A 22473-nucleotide genomic window follows, 5' to 3' on the forward strand; every position below is an offset into this window, starting at 1 on the left:
GGTCAAAGTTTAGAAACTTTTTCGGTTTGGTAAGGTCGTTCTGTCTATCCTTTGTCAAAGTAGAATGTGAGCGTTTGATCGTAGATTAACAAATGGATGGCCAACGCTAGGCCCACGAGTAACCAAATCGTTTTCGCCACAGAGGAGATGATTGTAAATTGCGTCATTGATTCCACGTCGACCCAACGAAAGCGTTTGGTCGTAGGTTGGCCAACAGTGCAGCAACGTTAATTCCACGATTAAACAACTCTTTTTTGCCACAGTGAGGATAGTTGTAAATTGCGTCGTGGATCCCACGTCGAACCAACGAAAGCGTTTAGTCGCAGGTGGCAAATGGTCGGGAAAGGGTTGGCCAACAGTGCATCAACGTTGGGTCTACGATTAGCCAAGCCTTTTTTCGCCACAGTGAGGATAGTTGTAAATTGCATCGTGGATCCCACGTCGAACCAACGAAAGCGTTTGGTCGTCAGGTTGGTCGCAGGTGGCAAATGGTTGGGAAAGGGTTGGCCACCAGTGCGCCACCGTGGGATCGACGTTTAGCCAACCGATTTTTGTGACTGACGATTCGCCCACGTTGGACCGCTGGCCAAATATCTTACGCGCCAACGTCGGAAACCAACGGAGGGCCCACGGAACGTTTCCGATGGGCCAACGACACGTTGTTGTGCGGGTATGCTCTTGCACGCTCAATAATACAATATATTATTTTATGTTGGGGTTCAAGCACACAAAAACTGCTCAAGAAAATTTCAACAATGCAAAATCGAATCATTCGTACAATAACCTTTAGCAACAGAAGAGCAAAACTTTCACTACTGTACCAAGATCTCGACATACTTCCTATCAGTAATTTGCATCAATTAGAAATTTTTTAATTTGTTTTTAAATTAAAAATATGCTATTACCTGGCTACTTTGAACCTTACTTTCAGGAAATTACTAAAGTACATTGCCATGGCACGAGAGCTTCTCAAAGAAATAACTTTTACTTACGTAGGGTCAGCTCAAGAAAAGGTCAAGGCAGTTTGAAATTCTTAGGCCCAAAAATATGGAATGATTTACCTTCAGAAATAGTTGGGGCTATGAGTATTAAAAATTTCACAAAAAAAACTTAAAATTCATTATATGAATAAACTTGATCTGTAACTGTTTTTATTGTCACAACATTGACGACTGTTTTGCAAATTGTTTTGGTTTGAAGATTGTTGGTAGCCTACTACGTAGGGCTGTAGGTCTACTAGCCTACTCACGAACTGGTGCTACGTACTACTTATTAACGGCTGTCATCTTATTAACTGTACTCAAGTCGGCCTATAAACTGACTGATTTTATTAAAAGTATTAAGATGTAAACTATGATTAGGCCTACTTTTAGTGTTTTTTTGCTTTGTCCTTTATGCTAGCAGTTAACAGTTGTTGTTTTTTGCATAGATGTTTTTTTTCCTCATAGTACTTTTGTAGGGCATGATATTTTTGATTTTTGAATAAAACCACAGGAATTCACCTTTTTGTTTTTATTTTCACGGAACTAAAGCTTATCTTGTTTTCAACGTAATGCCGATGCTTTACATTTGTCACATTAAAAACACGGGAAGCAGCTGACTCGATGACTAGTATAGTCTTTCGCTGCTTTCTGTTTGTTGTTGAATATATATATATGTTTGTACCATATACTATTTTTCAGTGTTGTACGTTGACAACTGATTTGATTTGACGGCGTCAACTTTTTGTTGACGCTGAGGCTAGCGCCGTCAACTATTTTGCCGATTTTAAGCGTCAAGCGCTAAGCGTCATTTTTTGTTTTCATGGAAAATCTCGTTTCACAATGTATTCTGGCCAACGCGACTCATCCGAATTACCAGTTTTTGCGTTGGTTGGAATGGCTCCCTGGAATACATGCGGAAGAAGTTCTCCAAATGGTGATCACACATGTATTGAGAACGAGGGATCAGAGACAGAAAGCGAAAAATCCATGAATGGCATCGCGGACGTTGAATATACTTTATTTCAAGAGCTCTATGCCCCTGAAAAGAGTGACGTTGGTGCAGTGGACCTCGTTAAAAGATTTATACATGCTAAACTATCACAGCACGCTTGGAACAGTGATACCTTTCCGACTAAACGTTTTCAACTTGTTTTTGAAATACAACACACCAATACCAACCAGCGCTGGTGTGGAACGCATGTTTTCACTTGGAAAGGACAATATGCGCAGGGGCGCCGGAACCGGGGGTGGAGCAGGGGGAGCGGATGCCCCCCTGCCCTCAAATTTCTGTGGATGAGGAGGAAAGAGGGGGCAATGGTGCCCTTTTAAGGTCATGTAAGCTACTGCACACTTTGCAATATAACAATTTATGCTATTCGCTTTTAGCCTAATTATAATGTTCTATTTTTGCCTCAAAATAATATTCACGACACAAAATTCTCCATCACAGTAAGTTAAAAATAGCATGATGCCTTTCCGTGCCATTGTTCTTTGTATAGCGGATACTTGTATCATTACTCGATAATGAGCTGATAGATGAGCATTATCGCTATATCTTATCTTAAAACTTAAAAAAAAAATTGGCCTTTCAGCAACAAAAGTGCCCTTATTTCATACTCCTGCCCCTCCAGTCAAAAATCGCTTCGGCGCCCCTGAATATGCGTCCCAAACGCAGCAGATTGTCAGACAAACGTTTTGAAATGCTTGTTTTTCTGCAAGGAAATAACTAATAGGCTGAGCAGCTAATTACAATACAGTCTCAAAACATAATACCTGCTCTTTATTTATAGCTACCGTACTGATAGCCTGAACTTGGTTGAAATATTTGCGTTTTATGAGACGCTGGCAAAAAATAGCGCTAGAAATTAGCGCTGACGCTGACGCCGTCAATTTCTTTAAGAGCTTACGCAGTCCTTTACGCCGTAAAGTTTTTAGGCAATTCGCGCTGACGCCGTCAAATTATTGCAATGACGCGTACAACACTGCTCTTTTTCGCAACAGACAAAATAAAAGGTTTTTCTCTCTCTCTCTTCATTCATTGCTTGGCGAGGTTGTATGACGTCACTAACGCAAAACTTTGTGAAGACAACGGAGGGAAATAAAAATATCCATGGTTTTATTGAAATTGCCAATCACAATTAGTCATGTGAACAACGTTTAAAAGGCCAAATTAAGAAATGCCAAACAAAAATTTTCATGCAAAAGAACAACAAAAAAGACCAAAAAATGCCAAATTTTGAAAAAATGCCAAACAGGATTTTTTCATGCCAAACAACATAAAAAAATGCCAAATTTGTGTAATTTGGCATTAAAAATGCCAACCTGGCAAGTCTGGTGCCAGTGGCAGTGCAGCAGTAGGAACATGTTTTGAAGATTAATGTTGCCAATGCCAGATACCGAAAAAATGAAATTTCTCACAACAGCTGCAAACATTTGCTGCTGACAGAGTGATGTGAACTGTGGAGGATTGCTATCCACACCGGCGACCACACCTGAAGTGTAAATAAATCACCAAAAAAATTTATGTGTTTTCATAAATAATTGGTTTTGGATTCTGGAATCCTGGTGGCCTCACAGGCTCACCTGATTTCCGTGGGTTGCGTACAAATCCTCAAGCTGGAATTTCACAGAGCGCGCACTTGCTCTCTCGCATTACGTTGCAGTCGCATGATTTTGTGTCTATCTGTGTTGTTGGTCTTTTGTGTGCTGTGTACAATCAACAAGTCGGGGCCATGTTTGCAATCTAAAAGCTGGTTCTTAAACTGCAACTTCTGGCGTCGCACTTTTAGGATAAAAACTAGTAGGAGTCTTAACTCTTGGTATGTAAGAGCAGCGGACAACATATAGTTTAACCTATCCGCTCACACCTAGCTGCGGATGCTCCTACAGCGACATTCCGGGCGCAGTGATGCGGCCGGAATGAACAGAGAACACGTCTGGGCTTCCTGGTTATACGTATAATTTTATTGTAGCAGTAAGTTTTTCACACACCACACAACTTAAAAGGTTGCAACTATCTTGAATTCAAATAGAATCGAATTAATGTTTGTCGTATCCAGGCTTACACCTGGTGGTTGGAGATTTCGATTAAGTGGACGGGAAGGCAAGGAAGCCAATCTTCGTTTCCACCTTCAGGCATGCCTTTAAGTGTCCTGCCAAAGCCACAGCTGCATGCTCATGAGTGGTGTCGAACCGGCGCCCTTTCGATTGCCGTTCCAGCGCTCTCACCACTCGGATATGCAGCCGACGAACGTAATCTAAATCATAGGTTTATCGCCACAACCGATCTGAAGCCATGGCTTAGATTCCAGCAAAACAGAACTGAACTATCGATAGAAAAATGAAACTGACGTACTGGCAGGGGCGCCGGAACGATTTTTGACTGGGGGGGCAAGATTACGAAAAAAGGGCACTTTTTTTTACTAAAAGGCAAGTTTTTTTGTCAAGTTTTAAGATAAGATATAGCGATAATGCTAATGTATCAGCTCACTGTGTATTGAGTAATGATAGCCTACAAGTGTCCAGTATACAAAGAAGGGCATCATGCTATGTTATAATGATGTAACCTACTGTCAAGCCTTAAAGCAGCCTGCGGCCATGGCCGCTAAGTAGTGCTTGAATGACCGCCGGTGCTACCTCCTCAATCGGCCAAGTTTGGCCGCCGGTCTCTTCTAACCAATTATTTAATTTCGCAATAGAATGATCGTGGATTAACTGTCGAAAATATGTAGTATCAAAGAGTGACGCAAAATTAGGTCAGCGAGTCATAATCGCCACTGTTGCATTGTGCGGGGATATTTGTTATTGATGGAATATATCCAGCTGCAATCACCAGCGCTGTAAGTCTTGTTTGTAATTCTCGACGTTTATTTTAACAAAGTCATAATCCGAAGTGCTAATTTACATCGGCTGGCAATATTGTCGTTTTTATGTCGATTCGATGTTGTCGGACATTGAATCGTTGTTAAAAAGGAGAACTAGGTTGGTTGACATTCAAGGGAAAAACATTTTTTGATCATATTTTGCAAAAATTATGCTTCTTTTAGTAATGTCCTTCACATCATTGAAATACTTATTTTATTACCTTGCCGTCATCGTCAACACATGTCGAACGTTGTTTTTCGTTGCTAAAAAGAATTCTAGGGGAGTGGCAAACTTCTTTAAAATCAGCCACATTGGAGACACTCGTGCGAGTGTCGTTAGATGGTCCCGCAGTACTGGATTACAATCCCGATAAAACAGTTATTGCGTGGTGCAACGATTCTATTGTAGGACGTCGCCGAGGCCCAGACTTCAACAACGCTAAGTGATCATTTTAGCATTGTTGCAAATTTAATTCTATTTACTTGTGCTATCGTTATTTTTATTTTGTATTTTAGCCTCCAAGCACACAGATTTGGCCGCCGAGAAGGAGCTTCCGAAAAAAAAACGAGTTTTAAGGCCTGTACTGTGTTGCAAAATTTTGTGCCGGAAATATTATTTTGAGGCAAAAATGAAAGATTATTATTAGGCTAAAAGCGAATAGCAGAAATTGTTATATTGCAAAATGTGCAGTTGCTTACATGACTTTAAAAGGGCACCATTGCCCCCCCTGCCCCTCCATCTGCAGAAAAATTGAGGGCAGGGGGGGCATCCGCCCCCCCCTGCCCCCCCGCTTCCGGCGCCCCTGCGTACTGGGCTACTGAGAGAACGAGCCAAAAGAAACCATACTGAAACAACACAGAGAACTGAACACTTGTTGTCTTGTTGCCGGAAATTATTCCATCCATCAGATGCCGCTGAATGGAGAGGCATTCCTTTACGTGCGTTACTCAATCATACACCCCGAGAGTCGAACCAGCGCTGCTTGATTTTGAAGCTTCTTCGTTCCAGAAGTCACGCGCTAACCAACTAAATTATGTATTTTTGTAAGTTAAAGCTATTTTTATCATGCAACAAAAAAGTTGGGCTCATATCAGGTATAATTGTTAGAAAAAGAGATAATGTAGGCTACCCAAGCTATAACACCTTATGTCGCATATAACCAGGGGCGTAGCCAGTATAACATTTCGGGGAAAGTCAAATAAGTATTTTCGCACGTGTCAGAAAGTCAGGGAACAAACCGCCCAAGGAGAAGGACTCAAACAGTGGCGTAGCCAGAAAATTTTTTTTGGGGGGAGGGCCAATTGATGAATTGAAGAGGACGACAAGGTGTTTGAGTTAAGCCATCGCCACCTGATGTGCAGTGACGTATCCTGGTGGGTTGAGCAAGGGAAGCAATAAAAGTGGTGGGGGTTAGAGCATGCCGAAGGCACGCGTATTCTAGGGGGGTCCGGGGGCATGCTCCCCCGGGAAATTTTTGCAAAATTATACTCAAATAATGGATTATAGCGTTTTCTGGAAACACTTTTAGGGTAATATTTGTATGAAATTTATTAGCAGATAAACAGTTATTGACTTATTAAAGGTAGCTCTTACCCACGAACGGGCAAAAACTGAGGCTAAAATTAGAGAACACCAAAAACTCAGCTACATAAAAACTTAATAACTATACAAAAACCCAACAGAGTAAGCCATTCTGAAATTGCTTCCACAAATTTGTTAAAAGAAACGTAAATCGCGTAAAGCTTACTCGATGTACGTTTTGCAACATTTATTGGTGTCTTTCTGTGTGTCTACTCTAAAACAAGTCCTTGGGGGTGTTAATAGCCACATGTCTTGGAAAATACAACTGCTATTGCTCTTTTTTCTTCTGTAATTACCAAATACTGTAAAGTTCAAAACAAAGATTAACTCTCTGGCTAAGTGCGAGAAAGGTCACAATTGGACGGTAGCCTCTTATAACATGTTTTGATTGGTTGGCGGTGTCATTCTAGTCATTTGCAGTGGCAGAATTTTTTCTTGTTAAAGTGGCTACCAAGCAAACTAAGTTAAAACACAGTGTAAACGCCTGGCTCGTAGTTCAGGGTTGCCAAACCAAAAAATCATATTGAAATGAAATATATAGCCTACTCATATTGATAAAAAATTCAAAATGTGCTGACAGCGAAAATAAATTTTTCAAAATTTGATTAATAAAATATCACAAAACATTTTCAAAGCCAAATGAGTGGGGGGGTGATTTTGCATTGATCACCCCCCCCCACTTCAATTAGTGGGGGGTGATCACCCCCCTCACCCCCCTTGGATAAAGCCCATGACTTTCAGCCTAAATCAATAGTAGAACTCTGTTAAATAATGCTGTAGCAGAGGGTGAAATGTTTATTTAAAATATTTCGGAAGGGACATTTCTTTTGCCCCATTTTTCTCCTCTGACTATGTCCCTGCATGTAATCGTACTGTTACACACCTGCAAACATCTGTCCGATTGTCGTATCTTTAAGGCAGTAGCGTAGCCAGGAATTTTGAAAGGGGGGTTTTGACGACCCAGCGGCGGGGGTCTGAGGGGCCTCCCCCAGAAAATTTTGAAAAATTACTTTGAATTTGGTGCATCCTGAGAGCATTCTCAACAAAAATGTAGGTATGAATATTCCTGTAAAATGGTGCTGTCCGGTGGCATGGCAAAAGGATAAGATCATGTTTTCTTCGGCATTTTTCGGAAATAAAGCTAAGTCTCTATGTTTTCTTGTTGCTAAATCCTGGCTGAGATGTTTGGTATTGGCAAAACTCGCTCTTTTAATGCAGTTTTGTATATAATTAGGCAATTTTTTTTTAGACTGAAACATCATTCTCAATATCGTGACGTCACACGCGTGCCAAAGGGGGGGGTTGTAACCCCAAACCCCCCCACCCCCTTGGCTACGCCACTGCTTTAAGGTATCTACCGGTCAAAACACTCCATCTGCTGCAGGGACCTGCAGATTACAAACACGCTTTCGAGGGGCCCGAAATTGTGCTCCACACACGGCGGTGATTGCAATAAGAATACAGGCTTATTCATCGCATATTCCGTATTTCTCTAACTTCGTGTTGGCAAACAAAACACCCGTCATTTAGCCAAAGGCTTTTGATCCGAATCGACGAGAGAGAAAAAAGAGAGTCGTCAAAACCGTTTTTCTCTTTGTGAATGACCGCCGCTGCTTTGTTGCCCTTTGTCCGAATCAGCATTCAGGATTTACCGATTCAGGTCAATTGAGCGATTCTACCTTGTTGTGAGAACTGAGAAGGCTATTCGTTTGAACGTGTGGCAATTATAAGAATTTTATTCTTTGAATTGGTTAAAATTCACTAAGTGTATGTTTTAATAGGCATACAATGTTTAATGAGACTTGCATTGTGACATGTGGTTAGATGACTTATATGTTGTAGCCGATATAGCCTAAGCATTTGTTGAAAAGTTTGAGGAAAAGACCTACCAGTGAAGCGAACTGGCCTACTACTAGTTGGCACAATGCGACTGTGGTTATATATTGGGACAGTTATGCTGGTTATCGCTATAGCAAGTGCTCGACATCACCATAGAAGGCTACGTCAAACTAGGGAAGGTATGTTAGAGTGTTATCTGCTTGTTATGATAATAGCCTAAAGTCAAAACGCACTGCTATCATTGAAACGGTAGCTCTTTTTGGTTTCTTCTATGTTAGAGTGCAGAGACTACCTTGCAGTCTTGATATTTGAAAGCATTTTTGCATGTTTATTGTAAAGTTAGGAGCCCTGCGCCCTCAACAAATCTAAATTTAAACGCCTAAGATAAAGTTAAACTTTCAGTTTCATGTTTTCCTAACTACAAATGCTTTAATTTCTGTCAATGAATTGTTCGAAATCAAAAATATTGCTTTGGATAGCTATCTGCAACGTACCAGCACTAACAATGAAGTTGGTAGTCAAATTTGTAGATACTAGATACAGTACTCATACGCCATCATCATACCTTTGAAGATACGAAATAGGAGCCACTTCAACCAGAAGTGTATTTCAAGCTTAACTCCAGACAACAAATCAACTTTTTTTACATTCATTCATTGTGCAGATTTTGAATCAATGCAGAAAAGATTGGCTTGGTGGCTGAGATGGGGTTCATGCTCTACTTGGCACATTCCTTTTTACCTGGACAGCAAAATTCGTCATTTTACAGTAATTTAACGTCTGCAGACCTTAAATCAATGTAAAATGAAGTTTTGTTCTTTGTGTGTGAATTTTCTTGTGAATTTCAGCCTTTTCTCTCCACTTGGTTGGTGCTTCTCCAACCTGCAAAGTTGTTATTTCAACATCATTTCAACGTTGCAAAAATGTTGAAGTGGTGTAAAAAGTAAAAACGGCAACGTTTTGCTAACTGGGTCAAGTTTTTTGTATGAAATGCAAACTGCAGTGACCCAATCTGCGATTTCAAACTATCGTTTTCTGAGAACTGGTCAATATTTCGGTCTTCTGTTTACTTCTGCGATTTATTTTTCGGTTACATTTTGCACTCATTTTTTATGGTGCATAAAAAGTTTTACAGTGAGTTTTCGGCATGGTTTACATTCTGCAACTTTACAGTGACAAGATTTATAAGAAAAACGGTACAAGCATGCAAAAAGAGGTTGAACGGTACTTTTTCGGTTGAACCACGATTGAACCGTCTAATTTCAACTCAAACAAAAATAACACGTATTTTTTTTCAATGAAGTACAAAAGAAAACTGTTTTTCAACAAACTAAGCCTTGCTAAGGTTTCCCGTTTTGTGCTTCTTTTTTTATTTCGCTTCAATTTGTTAGACGGTGGAATTACGCAAAAATAGTATTTTAGAAAGCTGAATTTGATTGAAGGGCTTCCAGAATCCAGAGGCTTACTGTTTTAAAAGTTTCTTTTATTTGTCAATAAATATGTATTATATTACGAAATTTAAATCATTTGTAACTAACTCCGACGATCAGTTTGCATCATTTCAACGCAATATTTTGATCCAGTTGCACCCGCAATAGTGATCGCGCCAAGACCACAATCAGGATTAACCAAAGGAACAGTCGCTTTGCTGTGCAACGCCACGGGAAATCCAAGACCACGGATTGAATGGAAAAGAGGATCTGAGAAGGTAATCCGATCAAAGTTTGGACAAAATTAACCTTCTTTCAACGTTTTTCAGCCTCCAAATCAATCCCCTTTCGCAATGATTTGACCTTTGCGACGTTAAATTATTGTGAGTTGCCCTGTCATCGCCGTTGATGAACTTTTCGAATGTACGCACACACAAAGATAAATACTCCTTCGAAAAACTTTCCCACAAAGGCTACGCAGTATCCAACACCAACAGCTATCCTGTTTTGAGATATTTTTTTACATTTTCGTAAATACCTTATGCATTTTTTTATTGACTAAAACAACTCTTAGTATGGCATTTGTCGCTCATTCTATCATCAGTTACATCTGTCAGTTTTTATCGAAATTGCAATGCGTCTGGCGTCTGCCTTGAGCAGCGCGTCTACAGAATGTAGCTGGTTTGAAGACATTGATGTGAATGTTTAACGTATCCATATGCAAACGCTAGAACTTAGTTTAAAGTAAGGATTCAATTACATACTGAAACTAAAACATATCACAATATTTAGAAAGTATCTGGTGCATTGGTTTCACCTTGAAATGTTTCAAAATATTTGATGATCTGTTTAGATTTCTCGAAATCGCTATGATGTGACCACGTACGAATACAGCAACGGTGTGATGTCCATGCTGTGGATTATGTATGCACGGAAGAAAAAAGATTCCGTCAGATTTACTTGTGAAGCTTCCAACAGCATCGGAAAAGATCAGGCAACGGCTCACGTGACTTTGACAGACGGTGAGTTATTTCTTCAAGTTCATTGTTGGGTAATATACTTGTACTGAAGATAATTAATGTACTGATTGGACAAGAAAGCTTTACGGTACCTTTAAGTTTTGACAGTTCATTGGATGATATACTCATGCGGTGTAATTTAGGTTGGTATGTCTGACTTTTTTTGAGCTAATGGGAACTGAGGGTTGCAAAATGGGAAGTATTGTAAATGCACAATTTTCCTCAGGGAACGCATGTTTGCTTGCAAATAAAAAACTATCACTCTTTCCAAAAAATAGAAAAAGATCTTTCAATTGGATGTTCATACCCAAACAGCACAATCTGTCATTTGGTGGACTTTTGCTTTCGATTAATTAATCATATCGCTATCAGTTATGCCTAAAATATTTATCTATTGTCAACAAGAGCACCATTATCGCATAAGAAAATTGTTGTTGAAGACATACATGTGAGTGCAATTATCGATTGAAAGCTTTAAAATTTTTGGACTGTTTTTTTTAGCCAAGAAATGTTAAGAGAAATGTAAGTTCTTGATGACAAGATGGCACTTATGCAAATACTTGTGCAGCAAGGGAATGTCACGGTGCTAATATAGTATACTACTAAGCTGATTGATGCTATTGGGATATTATCATTAATTTTAATGAAGTTCTTTTGTTTTGATTTTATCTGGTCTATGTCTCAAGGAAGAAAACCCCATTAGCATTTTTTTGGCAATCTCAAGATTCTCCGTGTTTCACTGCGCGAGTCAATCAACGCAAATTTTGATTTTCTTTTCAAGCTGACACATTTATTTTTTGAACATTTTTTCTTTAACTCACTGGAGAAACCAGGTGCAACGCTTTCTTTTCTGGTCTCATCTGATGTGCTTGCTTTGCTGAGTATGAGTAATGCACCAAATTTTCTGATTGATTCATCCGTCCATCTAATCGTCATATAAGTTAACAACAATCCGTCATCTGTAGCTTTCATTTAAATTGTATGCAATATTTTGTTTCTCCGGTGCGGCTTGATCTTACAGACAAAAAACGCTAAATTAATTTAACAGCTTATATAGGCTATCGTAGTTCGCATACATCATGTTTTCTGTTGTTGCTTGTATGCCCCAGTCGTGGATAGGTGGCGTTCAGCAAACACTATAAGCGAAAAGTCTCATTCAAAATTTAAATTTCTCAACTGCATGACATGGCAAATAAAAGAGTTTGTGAAAAGCGGAACTTTTCTTCTCTTCAAAATGGTCTTTACCGTTTATTAATGTTTTTGTTAAGCATTGGTGTGATCAAAAGACATGATAAACAGTTCTTACTGGTACTTTGATTCATATACTGTAGGGTTGCCTTTGTAGTTTTCTGAAGATCCAGACTAAACTTAATCGTAAAATATTCAGAGTTAACAACCGCCAGTCATTTAAGGAGCATTTATAAGTGTAGCTCATATCAAATTTCAAGCCTCTTTTTCAATTTGGACGTTGCATTATTAAAAGAAGACATAGGCTGCTGACAACAAATAAGGTATTTGGTGAGCAAAGCTGTACGGTACTTTTTATTTTTTGTTTAGATTTTTTTCTTGCAAGGTTGACGACTGTAATGAAATTAAAATGCTTGTTCTTGCAATTTGGTTATAACTTCTTGCTCGTTTCTTCCTTGCGTGGTGATTGGCTGTCATCCGTAATTTTTGTCAATTCAAAACTAGCAAGAAAGTTAAGATTTCGATTAGTCTTATGTTGTCATATGTTTTGAAACTGCAAACGCTAACTTGATTAGGCCTATAGCGTTGTCGAAATACCATCACTTAGCTTTACTGTAGTTGGAAGTCTAATTCCCGGCATACTTGTGCGATAAAACGATATTTGGTGTTGCTAATTTAATGTTTGGTGTGAAACCGTAACAGCGAAGCAGCATTTCGGTAGAAAGTTGCAAAAAATCAACAACTCAAGATGGAAGTTACTACTATGTCGCTTTCATGAAATGATTGCACACAGCATCTGCAAAACGATCGAACAGTATCATTTGCTTCATCTTTTCACTTGTGTTTGTTTGACCCTGTATTGCTTGTCAACACATCGCTTGCGTTGAGTTTAACAATTTAATGTGAAAAATCGTTGCAAGCATAGAATTGTTTACATACTTGTTTCTTTGATGACTGACAAGAAAGGTACAACATGGGTCGTACTATATCGCCTTCGGCTCTAGTGCAGGTAAATCTGAGATCGATTCCAGTTCTGGTCAAACCGAAGACTTTAAACACGGTACCGATTGTGTTCTTTCTTGCATAATGCAGTGAGAATAAGTCGGGTAATAATGTAATGACATCGTAAATATGAAAACAAAATTACAAATGATCTCTGTCGCTTAAAGACCTCAGCAGTTGTAGAGCGACAATGTCAATAAGTAAACCATAACATTATTGTTATTACAATAGGCGTGCAGTAAACTAATTACAGTACGGTTCTTGCATGGACTTCTAAATAGTAGAATCTGTACTGGAAACGCAGTGGGCAACAGTAGGCCAAACAGTTGGTACAACAGTTGGCCAACAGTGGGCCAACAGCCAAGTAACTAACCCTGTTGGCCCACTGTTGGCCAACTGTTGTACCAACTGTTCGGCCTACTGTTGCCCACTGCGTTTCCAGCCCAGATGCTACTATTTAGAAGTCCATGGTTCTTATCACCAACAATGCTTGCTTGTCTGGTGTGTACGCGTGTATCGAAGGCAATTGCTGTGTATGTAAACTGCGGAAACATGTTGCAAACGAATCCGTTTATGGTTGCCCTGAATAAATGTAGAATAACGAGCATTCTCAAATATGAAGACCAGCGTATGCTAAAACACAAAAAAACAAGAATATAAATCAAATGAAATGCAACGATGCAATATTATTGGGAATTGGAATTTTGGGCTAATTTTCATTCAATGGACCGAGCAAAAAACAGCACAACGCTCACTGACCACGTGTCCTTATAAGCATTGTTTTGACCAGTAACTGCTTGCTGCTTACCAACTGCCGATATACATACCGAGTATCACAACATATGTTACGTAAACAATGTTAATTATTTAAAACTCAGAACTAGGTTCTTTTTCGTTTGAACCGTCTTTGCCACTCCAGGGGCCGAGGGGCTTTGCCTTTTACCACTCTTAGGCAGAAGCGTCGGCTCGGTCTAGAATAGATGTTTGGGCAGGTGGCGAACAGCCATTGAATTGATTCGTCATGACGTCATCCAGTGCACGCAGACCACGCACACCATTTGGCGTATGGTAGATGGCGCAGTTGTAGATCGTGTGGTCTGCGGTCTGTTCCTCCTTGCCACACTCACAAATCGCGGATGGATCCATTCCTCATTTGTGCATGTTGGAGTAGAATAGTCCGAACAAGGTTTTGTGAAATATATGTAGGCTATTAGCTTGATAGATTCGTGAACCATTGGAAGTATTCTACTGACTGACATTTTCTCGTTGTGCGCAAAGTGGTTTTGTATTGTGTTTACCCTGTCCTTAAAATTAGGCATCCTACACTAATCAGATGATTTAACCCGGAAATAACTCAAGTTTTGAATTCATTGAATTTTAAAAGTCAAGTCAATCCGTTAAGTTTGCTTTAAGGTATGTTTCGCAACTTCAGAAACCAGTCATTTGCCTGCGGAACTTGTAGCCTGATTGTTCATTACAACACAAATCCCCGGCTGCCAATTGTTGTATTTACGGTTAACTTGTCATGCATCTCTTTCAATACGCGCCATTTCACACAAATCCGGACATAAAACCCTACTTCAACATCTACAATCAAAGATATAGTTCAAAACCGATTACTGTTTTTCTCATGACCAAGGTTTAATATATTGAAGGTTGTAATATCGTTTCTGTTATTTTATGACAACTACATCATCTGTTGCAAACATTTTTTCTCATAACCGTTTTCGTGGATTTTGAGTGAAGTGAATCACCATGTTTTTCCTGATGACATTCCGAAAAAGTTTTAGAGTGCCGTGCAATTGCTATTTATTAGACTACCCTCACTACCGTGTGCTTGTTGTTCAGGTAAGGATTCACAACCTTCACTTATATGGCTGTTTTGGCTGTTGAAGTAAAGGAAAGTTAGACTTATATGCACGTTTTTTTTGTAAGTCTATCAAGGCTTTCTCGCTGGAGTTTGTATGTTCAGCATTAACTTTGTACTCGACACATACAAATTGTCTCAAACACTTTTCCTTTTTTTTCGCTCATTTGCCACACCTGTCTGCGCCGTGGTATCTGGATGAATTGAGTTTTCACACGGCTTTTGTCCAGCAGCTTATTAGGGTTGGTTTGTTATGTTGGTTGTACTTCGCTCACAAACAAGCTATGAGGTGTCAAATAACCAGGCTACTTTTGTTTATTTACTCCAAGCGCTTTCCAACCATCCAGTCGAACAATGTTGGAAACCTATTGGAAGATTCCTATTTTGTTGCGTCAATTAGAAAACTATTTGCCGAACCTTTCCAACCATCCAGTCTAATAATGTTGGAAACCTATTGGAGGATTCCTATTTTGTTACGTCAATTAGCAAACTATTTGCCGAAACCGTAAACTTTGACTACTTGTTTGCAGAAGAAGGGTGGTTAAACAATAGCTCAAGTGGACTAGTGGTCACGTATTTGATTAGCATTCTGTACTTTGGCTGGAGAATATAAGCATCTATTAGACTCGGTTTTCCTCTTATTTTGCCAGAGTGGGTTCACGCATCCACGCCCCTATCACCAACGATTTGCCGACTACACACCAAACATAAAAATCAGCACAATGCAGGCGCGGATCTATGGGGGGGCCCAAGGGGCCCGGGCCTCCCCCCGAAATTTTGTGAGAAATTGTTGAAAAGTTTGATATGCTTCTAAACAGCTGATATTAGTCCCACAGCGTACTTACAACCCCCCCTTTGGCACGCGTGTGACGTCACGATATTGAGAATGATGCTTTCAGTCTCTACAGTATGTCTCTAAAACAAAGTTTGCCTAATTTTAAGCGAAACTGCATTAAAAGAGCGAGTTTTGCCAATACCAAACATTCAAACATCTCAGCCAGGAATTAGCAACAAGAAAACATAGAGACTTAGCTTTATTACCGAAAAAATGCCGAAGAAAACATGATCTTATCCTTTTGCTGTGCCACCGGACAGCACCATTTTACAGGAATATTTATACCCATATTTTTGTTGAAAATGCTCTCAGAATGCACCAAATTCAAAGTAATTTTTCAAAATTTTCTGGAGGAGGCCCCCAGACCCCCCGCCGCTGGGTCACACGCCGTCGGGCTTCGCCCGACGGCCGTCAAAACCCCCAAATTCCTGGCTACGCCACTGATTGTTTATATCTGTTTTTTCTTTTTATTACTTTTTAATTCATTTTCAAATTTTCTGGCCCCCCCAAAAAAAACTCCTAGATCCGCGCCTGGCACAATGTCTGGCTATATTTTTCATGTCAATACAGCTACTAGTTTGTTTGGCTAGAAACGTGAGAACGTGTAGTAATCCCATACCTGGCCATGAATAATTCACTTTTGTTCTGTTAACAGACACGAATCCATACAATCATTTGTTTGAAATTCTCGCAAGATCAGCTTGTTAAATTTTACAACTTTATTGTTGTTGTGACATCATACCAGCTGATTACATGTCGACGAATGTTAAAGCGATGTAGAATAGACATGGTTGTCTGTGGAATGATAGCTCAGTAGCCTGAGACCCCGATTTGCTTTGTGTTGCGACTGAATTCGCTGGGTTGCCCAACCGCGAATTCGTTTCGATTCTAATTCCGGAAGAAATTCTAGGAGATGAAATTATTGTGTTTTGTATATACTCATTTTAAGTGCAACTGTTAAGTAGAAAATCACTTTGAATTTTTGAGGTGGATTTGTTGAGCAAATTTTACTTTCAGTTTTGATTCAGAAATGGCAGAAAAATACGCGTCTTTAATTTTCCTGGGTAAAAATAGATTGCTTTATATTGTGTTGACATGTCTTTTCATATTTTTTGAACGGTTTATGTTTATTAAATTTGCGATAATGTCGTATATGTAATAGCTTACCATGTAGCAATGTTTTTTAAAGTCGGAAGTGAACTAAAAATCTTTCGAAATTTTTAGACTTTAATTTAGTCAGCTTAACAAAGCTTTTATTAGCGAAGCTAAACCTTCACTTGGAATACAGCCACTAAAATAACATTACAATGTTAAATAGTAAAGGGATGACCTCATTTTGTTGTCTGTGAATGGACGACGTAGGCTACTATGTTAATACTAGTTGAAACGACTGCTTGGTTCCATATCACCGGTCTTGTTTAACTCTTGTTGTGGTAACTAGTTGTTAGGGATTTAGGGTGATGTCATGTTATGCTTTTACATGTCCTGATTTCTATGTAAGTTTGTTTATCTTACGAGTTGTTTGTTTATAGATTTAGTGATTAAGAATTCCTTCCTGCATTGTTATATAAAGTTTATATTTAACTATTTGTTGTTTTGTTTTGACAAGAAAAATATCTACTTTGCCTAATCCCATAATCTTGTGTCCAGCGGACGGCGTTGTTCGTACAGGCAAAAGATGTCCCAACTTGTTGCATTGGGTGGGTCTGCTACTATTCGGTGAGTCCGATTCGGTGAGAGCCTTTAGGCTTTTTCGGTGAGAGCCCTATTCGGTGATTTTTTTGAATTTTTTTTTGAAAATTATCGGGTACCGTAGCCTAATTATCATTGCCACTATTACATCGATTTAACGTCGCTAAACGTTGAAATAAGACCCTAACCCGTAACCCCTAAACCCTTAACCCCTAAACCCTTAACCCCTAACCCTTAACCCCTAGCCACAACCCTAACCCTTAACCCCTAACCACAACCCCTAACCCTTATCCCCTAACCACTAACCACAACCCCTAACCCTTATCCCCTAACCACTAACCCTTAACCCCTAACCACTAACCCCTAACCCTTACCCCTAACCCTATAACTTCAATGATAATTAGGCTACGGTACCCAATAATTTAAAAAAAAAATCACCGAATAGGGCTCTCACCGAAAAAGGCTCTCACCGAAAAAGGCTCTCACCGAATAGGAAACTCACCGAATCGGACTCACCGAAACGGGCCATTCCGGCATTGGATAGCAGTCTACACCACAAAACGTTAGTCTCATTGCATACAAATTTCTTCAACTTAAACCGTATGAGCTGGATCTCTGCTTTGTTTAAAATCGCACCTTGTTATGACGCTCAGCACTTGTACACTCTTGTGCATAATAACTGATTCAAACATTTTAAACAATAACAATATCATTTTCATCGAAATAATTGTTTATTTGCATAATTTTTCATTATCTTTTCACATTTTAATACGAAGTGTGACCACTTTTATTGTCTATCACCTGTAAAACTCGCTTGGGCATGGAATCGATTAAATTTTTGCAGTTTTTCTGTATTTGTTTGTCGTGGTACCAGACCCGCATTATGGCCTCTATCAGCTTGGTTTTAGTTGTACAACTTTTTTGCAAAGACGAGTCTTTACCATTGAGTATTGACCATAAATTTTCGGTAGGATTTAAATCTGGTGAGTTTCCAAGCCAGTCCAACACTTCTATCTGGTTTAATTTGAAAAAAATGGTCACAATTTTGACGTATGGCACGGAGCAGGGTCCTGTTGAAATTCCCCTGAACCATCTGGAAACGCCTAATGTGACGTGTAATGTGACGCAATAATGTGAAAGGTCTTTAAAATGCTCTTATCAAATGGAGTTCGTTTACAAGCTTTACCCTCACTACCGGAAGTTGTAAACTAAGTAGGTAAAGACGCCTTAAAAATGGCAGCACAACTCTTTGTACAGGCCGCACAATTAATGAAAACCGCTGAAGACCAATCCATCAGTGCGGGTACCTGGGCAGACCACTAATTGAGCTCGGAGTGGAAGAACTCCTCAAGATTCCAAAGTTTCATCGACACCAGCCCCCGTCCAACCGGAATACTTTTGCCAAGGAAGGCCTGCGCGCGGCTCAACCGCCTACGCACTGGTGTCGGACTATTCCGCTCCAATATGCACAAATGAAGAATGGCTCCATTTGCGATCTGTAAGTGTGGCAAGGAGGAACAAACAGCTGACCACAACATCTGTAACTGCGCCATTTACCATACGCCAAATGGTGTGCGTGGTCTGCGTGAACTGGATAATGAATCTATTCAGTGGCTGGTCCACACCTGCCGAAACATGTAGACCGAATCGCTGCCACTGCCCAAGCGTGATAAAAGTCAAAGCCCCTCGACTCCTGGAGTGGCGAAGAAAGTTCACACGAAGAAGAAGATTAAAGCCTATGAACTAACATTATTAAACAACATGACTACCGGTACCATAATAGAAATCACAGACATATACAACCAAAAGAAAGTGGGCTGTGGTTGAAGAAAGTGACCTTTTTACCAAAATTGTATAATAGAAATCGGTTTAGGATGGAATGATAAAGCAATATCTTCAAAAACCGTGAAAAACTGTTCTGAGTCAATTAATATACACAAGGGTATATGTGTTTACAATGTGGGAAAACCACCAAGTGAAAAAAGGGATAGACGATAAAATTGAAAGTGCAGATACGTCACACTGGGAAAGCATGTTCTTATAAAACATCAACAGACTAACTCCAGCCAGCAAGTATTTTTTTTCTAAAAAATACTGATTTGCTGACTCGGGATAAAAACACAACATGCGAAATGTGGTTATCAATCCATTTTCCAAGATAACACCACATGATGATATAATCTATGTTTATTGCGTTTGTGCTAATTTCGTGAATGTTCTATTTAACTATGAACTTTTATCTCTCTCCTGTGACTGTTAGTTAGTGCTCCTAAATTTTGAATAGATGAAACTTAAAAAGGGAGGCAGATTAACACGCTTGATCCAAGCACCAGGAGATGAGTGAAATATATTAAGCTCTTAGCACTGACCAGCGTAAAGTGGGCCGGTTTTTTTCTTTGAACTGTCGTTCCTGCAGCAACTGCGCTCACCTAATATATTAAACTCCGGATAGATTGAGGGGGTGATTTTCCGCAACTGGGAGTCGAACCGGGATCGTATCATTGCAAAGCGAGTGCCTTATTCTCTACGCCACCGCTGGCGATACAATTCATGTAAAAAAATCAACACTTAAACGTACCGCTTACTAGTACAGTATTTTTTGTATTTGATGCTTCTTGCATAAGTTAATTCTCTTGCTCGTTTTCAACTGACCTGTGCTCGCAACGTACACAAAACAAAGTTTAACGTTTTTCACCATTGGTTTTTGATTTAACTTGAATTGAACGTTTCACATCACCTGACTTCGAAGTCATGTTCAACAAAGCGAAATATTATGATTTGCTCTTGATCCACAACCAAGAAAGCGGCTGTCAACAGCCGCGCCAGCATCGACCACCTCTGCAAATCAGTTATTTTGAAATTAAAAATATTGTTTGAATTTATGAATTTGCGTGGCTGCTCTCTGTCATTTCAATCCACCCATGCCCAGCCGGCCAAATTGGTCTTTTTTACATTTTACAATACATTGCATCAGTACGTATATTCTGATATAAACTTAAAATTTCGGCTCAATCTTTTGCCAGTTATTCCTCTCCAAATTCTATGAAATGTTTTACGTCTGCTCAGCACATGCACAATCCCACATTGTTTGCTGTGTACAGAAAACAATTTTCTAGTCAATGAGTTGACATATTGTATTTTTTAATTAATGTATTTGTCTCGAGCATCCTGGTTTTGTCTGGAACAGAGGTTTGAAGAATGCAAACCACGTTTCATTAGATTTTTTCAAAGTTGGTATTTTTTCAAATTTGTGTTGTTCCTTGCAGAAAGTGGAAAGCCGTCCGGTTTCCCCCACATTGACATCAATCCAGTTGTAAAAACTGTGGAACGCAATCGGCCCGTCTCCATGGAATGCTCCGCCAGTGGAATCCCAAGACCATTCATTCATTGGTACAAAGACCACCTTCCATTGGTGGCAGATGGTACCAGGGTTAGAGTAGAGTCAGGAGGTAAGGTTTAAAATAAGTAGTTTGTTGTTTTGGTGTTGTTTCACCGTTATTGAAAAAACTACACAATGTCCAGCCTTTCAAATACTGTTGTTCAGGTTTGAAGACAAAATATTGCCACAAAGTTTATATTTTACATGTTATAAATTTTTATTGAGCAAGAAGACAATAGCTTGGCACTTAACAGCACAATTTTCTACTCACATTGTTGTATGGCTAGTTTTGTTGGTAGTGGACTAGTGGAGTGTACCGACTGTGGTACGTATTGGTTTTGTTTGCAACTTCGTTTCTTCATTTCGATCAGTTTTTGTTCTAATTGATACACTGTAATTTTTTATTTTGTAAATAATTTTTTCCGAGTTTTGTCATTAAAAAAAAAAAAAAAACAGAACAAAACTTGTTATGGCATGACAAAATATTTTGATTTGCTGTCTATTGCATATTGTATTGTGTTGACTGTTGACACAATTAAAAAAAAGAATTCTACTTTTTAATAAAATTCTCTACAACTGGTACCTCATTTTATGGCTGTAATCGATTTTAGCGTTTTTGTTCACAACGACTGAAGATGATAAATGATTAGGCGACACAACGACTCCAGAGCAAATTCTCGTACAGCTGTCGTCGATGCAATTCGGATTTGCACTCTCATCTATTAGACTTAGAGGGTTCTCAGCTCGGTTGATTTATTTCTACTGCCCTGATTTCTCGGAACAACCCACCAATGTCATGGAATCGATACTTTTTTTGCTAAGATTGCTTCTATAAGATTTCATAAACTTGATGAAGGCCCGTTGATGCAAGTGATTTATTGGCTGTTCAATTTTCAAACTGTACATCATTAGTTCGTGCGTTACCATTTCTCATGACGAAATTCTTTTGTAACGTTAATTCAACATTAAAATACGTCGTTAAAACATAGTTAAATCACATTTTCACCGCAGAGTAACATATGGCATGTCAAATCAACTTTTGGTGATGCAGTGCATACGATGTTTGGTCATCAATGGATTGCGCAAATCACACAGCTGGTTTCTTGCAAATTTATTTTTAAACAAAAATTATGCTTTGTAGTAACACACCGACCGCCTAAGTAAGGACCAACTGTTCCTATAAGCAGGGCTGTGAAGTCTGGCGAAAAATATGTGATTCCGACTCTTTAGTTTATAACTGGCCTACCTTTCTGAAGGTTGCTTGATTTTTCTAAATTTTCTTTTTTTTATGAATTTCACTCAAGTTGTGATCAAAATTGAAACGGTGACTTTCACAAAAACAAACCTTCTATTTTCTGGTAAAGATTTAGGAAAGTAGGCAATACAGAAAGTAGACTACAAGAAACAATACAGTATTTTGAAAAAACGTATTGCAAACAAAACTTTATTGTTTGTCGTTTTGTATCAAGTCGGAGTCGGCCTTTTTAACGACTACGACTCCGGAGGGTCCACGTCTTTTAGGCGCAGACAGTTAGGCGTCGGTCAAATAGGTGTGCACGCTGTGGCGTCTGGATATTTAGGTGCGGAGCACTGTGGCGCCCGTTCATTTAGGTGCTATTCCTAGCAAAGTCTGCAGATTGTATCAGCTTGGCAGGTAGGGCAATGCTTTTCACACAAAATGTTATATTGAACAGAAAAATATGTTGTTTTGTTAATGCGCGTGTGGAGATGAGGTACGAGACAACGCTCTACTACTCTTGATATTAGCACATCTCCACAGGACATTTGCTATGC

At 39.3% G+C, this 22473-nt stretch overlaps 1 protein-coding gene across 1 annotated transcript in view; it reads left to right on the forward strand.

The window, feature by feature from the left end:
- Positions 1 to 8270: 8270 nt before the first annotated feature.
- LOC145782158 (receptor-type tyrosine-protein phosphatase delta-like) overlaps positions 8271 to 22473 on the forward strand; it is a 48649-nt gene continuing 34446 nt past the window's right edge. Inside the window, exons 1-4 of the mRNA XM_082593918.1 lie at positions 8271 to 8446; positions 9851 to 9975; positions 10551 to 10719; positions 20567 to 20749. Coding sequence (XP_082450044.1) covers positions 8353 to 8446; positions 9851 to 9975; positions 10551 to 10719; positions 20567 to 20749 — 571 coding nt within the window. The 5' untranslated portion in view covers positions 8271 to 8352. The remainder of the gene's footprint in view (positions 8447 to 9850; positions 9976 to 10550; positions 10720 to 20566; positions 20750 to 22473) is intronic.

Source organism: Aplidium turbinatum, chromosome 13, assembly GCF_918807975.1.
Source record: "Aplidium turbinatum chromosome 13, kaAplTurb1.1, whole genome shotgun sequence".
NCBI lineage: Eukaryota > Metazoa > Chordata > Ascidiacea > Aplousobranchia > Polyclinidae > Aplidium > Aplidium turbinatum.